General features: G+C 32.0%; 1 protein-coding gene across 1 annotated transcript in view; it reads right to left on the bottom strand.

The window, feature by feature from the left end:
• Positions 1–850: 850 nt before the first annotated feature.
• The window catches only part of CLEC2A (C-type lectin domain family 2, member A), a 7,535-nt gene continuing 7,074 nt past the window's right edge, over positions 851–1,311 (bottom strand). Inside the window, exon 3 of the mRNA XM_006875477.1 lies at positions 851–962. Coding sequence (XP_006875539.1) covers positions 851–962 — 112 coding nt within the window. The remainder of the gene's footprint in view (positions 963–1,311) is intronic.

Below are 1,311 nucleotides of genomic sequence, written 5' to 3'. Positions count from 1 at the left end.
AGGAGGCAGGCTTATAGAATGCACCCTTTGATTGTTTAAATGATTATATATTCCTGAGAATTTTTGTGTACATCTCTCTGTAAACAAAACAAAACAAAAAAACAGAGGGAATAGAAGCAAATACTATTAAATAATGATGCACAGAGGAAATGGTAATCATTGCAATTAAATGATGAGTGTAAAACCGATGTTATTCTGTGTAAACTATCAATCAATTCACAAGTAAATAATAATAAAAAAAGATTTATTTGCCCTGGTTGTCTACTTTTCTAAACATGATGTCTTCTTTCAGTGTTGATTCCTCTTGATTACCGGTCCTAAGCAAAAGAATCAGACAATATTCGGTTATGAGACATAATGCTCTTTTTGGAAAATTTTTGGAGGTTCTGTTAAAACCTATCACTCATTGGTAACCTTGTTAGAATTTTAAATACCAGTTTATCAATATAGCTGATTTCTTTATTCCCAAATTGTAACTGGTACTACAGTCATAGTTTATCTAATCATTTATTGCTTTTTTGCTTGTTCTGATTTCCTATTTCATAGAATCAAAAGTTTCCTCATTTATGTTCACATTGGGCAAATATGTATCTTGAATTGATAAGAGTATGCCTATCACCCTTCATTCATTCAACAGTCTTATGTTCCTTTGTTTACTAGATGAGGCTTTCTGCTCCTGTAAAGATTTACAGCCTCGGAAACTCTGTGCAGGGTCGTTATGAGTTGGAACCGATTCCATGGCACATAACAACAATAACTCCATAGCTTAACAAGTGAGAAGAAACATCTGCCTATTTGATCCTTTCCTTAATCTCTGAATTATGATAATAATTTTTCAGTTTTACCTGCTTTATAAATATTTAGGTTTGCTGCAAATCCACTTTATATCAACAAAGCCTCTTGAACTATGTACACCATTGGCATTCAAAAAAGTGAAGGATCCATTTCCTTTAATTTCAAACCTGAAAAGAGATATTCATAATCAGTCTGAGAGACCCACCTACAGTTGTAAAAACAAAATTAAGTATCAAGTGATTTTAAACATATTGATCAAAATATTGAGTTTCAAGCAAATATCTTCATTTGTCAGCATATCCTGCTCAAAAATATCTACTACGAGAAAGTAAAGTAAGATTAAATATAAGACTATTTGTTGGAATTATAACTTGTAAAGTAATTTAGAATAATTCTATAGATAGATAGATAGATTGTTAGATAGCTATAGTGTTGTTATTAAGTGCCATAGAGTTGGTTCCAACTCATAGTCACCTTGTACAGGGTTCCCAAGGAGTGATCGGTGGTTTATGTCTG

The sequence above is a fragment of the Chrysochloris asiatica genome, unplaced genomic scaffold, assembly GCF_000296735.1.
Source record: "Chrysochloris asiatica unplaced genomic scaffold, ChrAsi1.0 scaffold00328, whole genome shotgun sequence".
Classification (NCBI taxonomy): Eukaryota; Metazoa; Chordata; class Mammalia; order Afrosoricida; family Chrysochloridae; genus Chrysochloris; species Chrysochloris asiatica.
The sequence above is the reverse complement of the archived record's forward strand: the minus strand, read 5'-3'. Positions and strand labels throughout refer to the sequence as shown.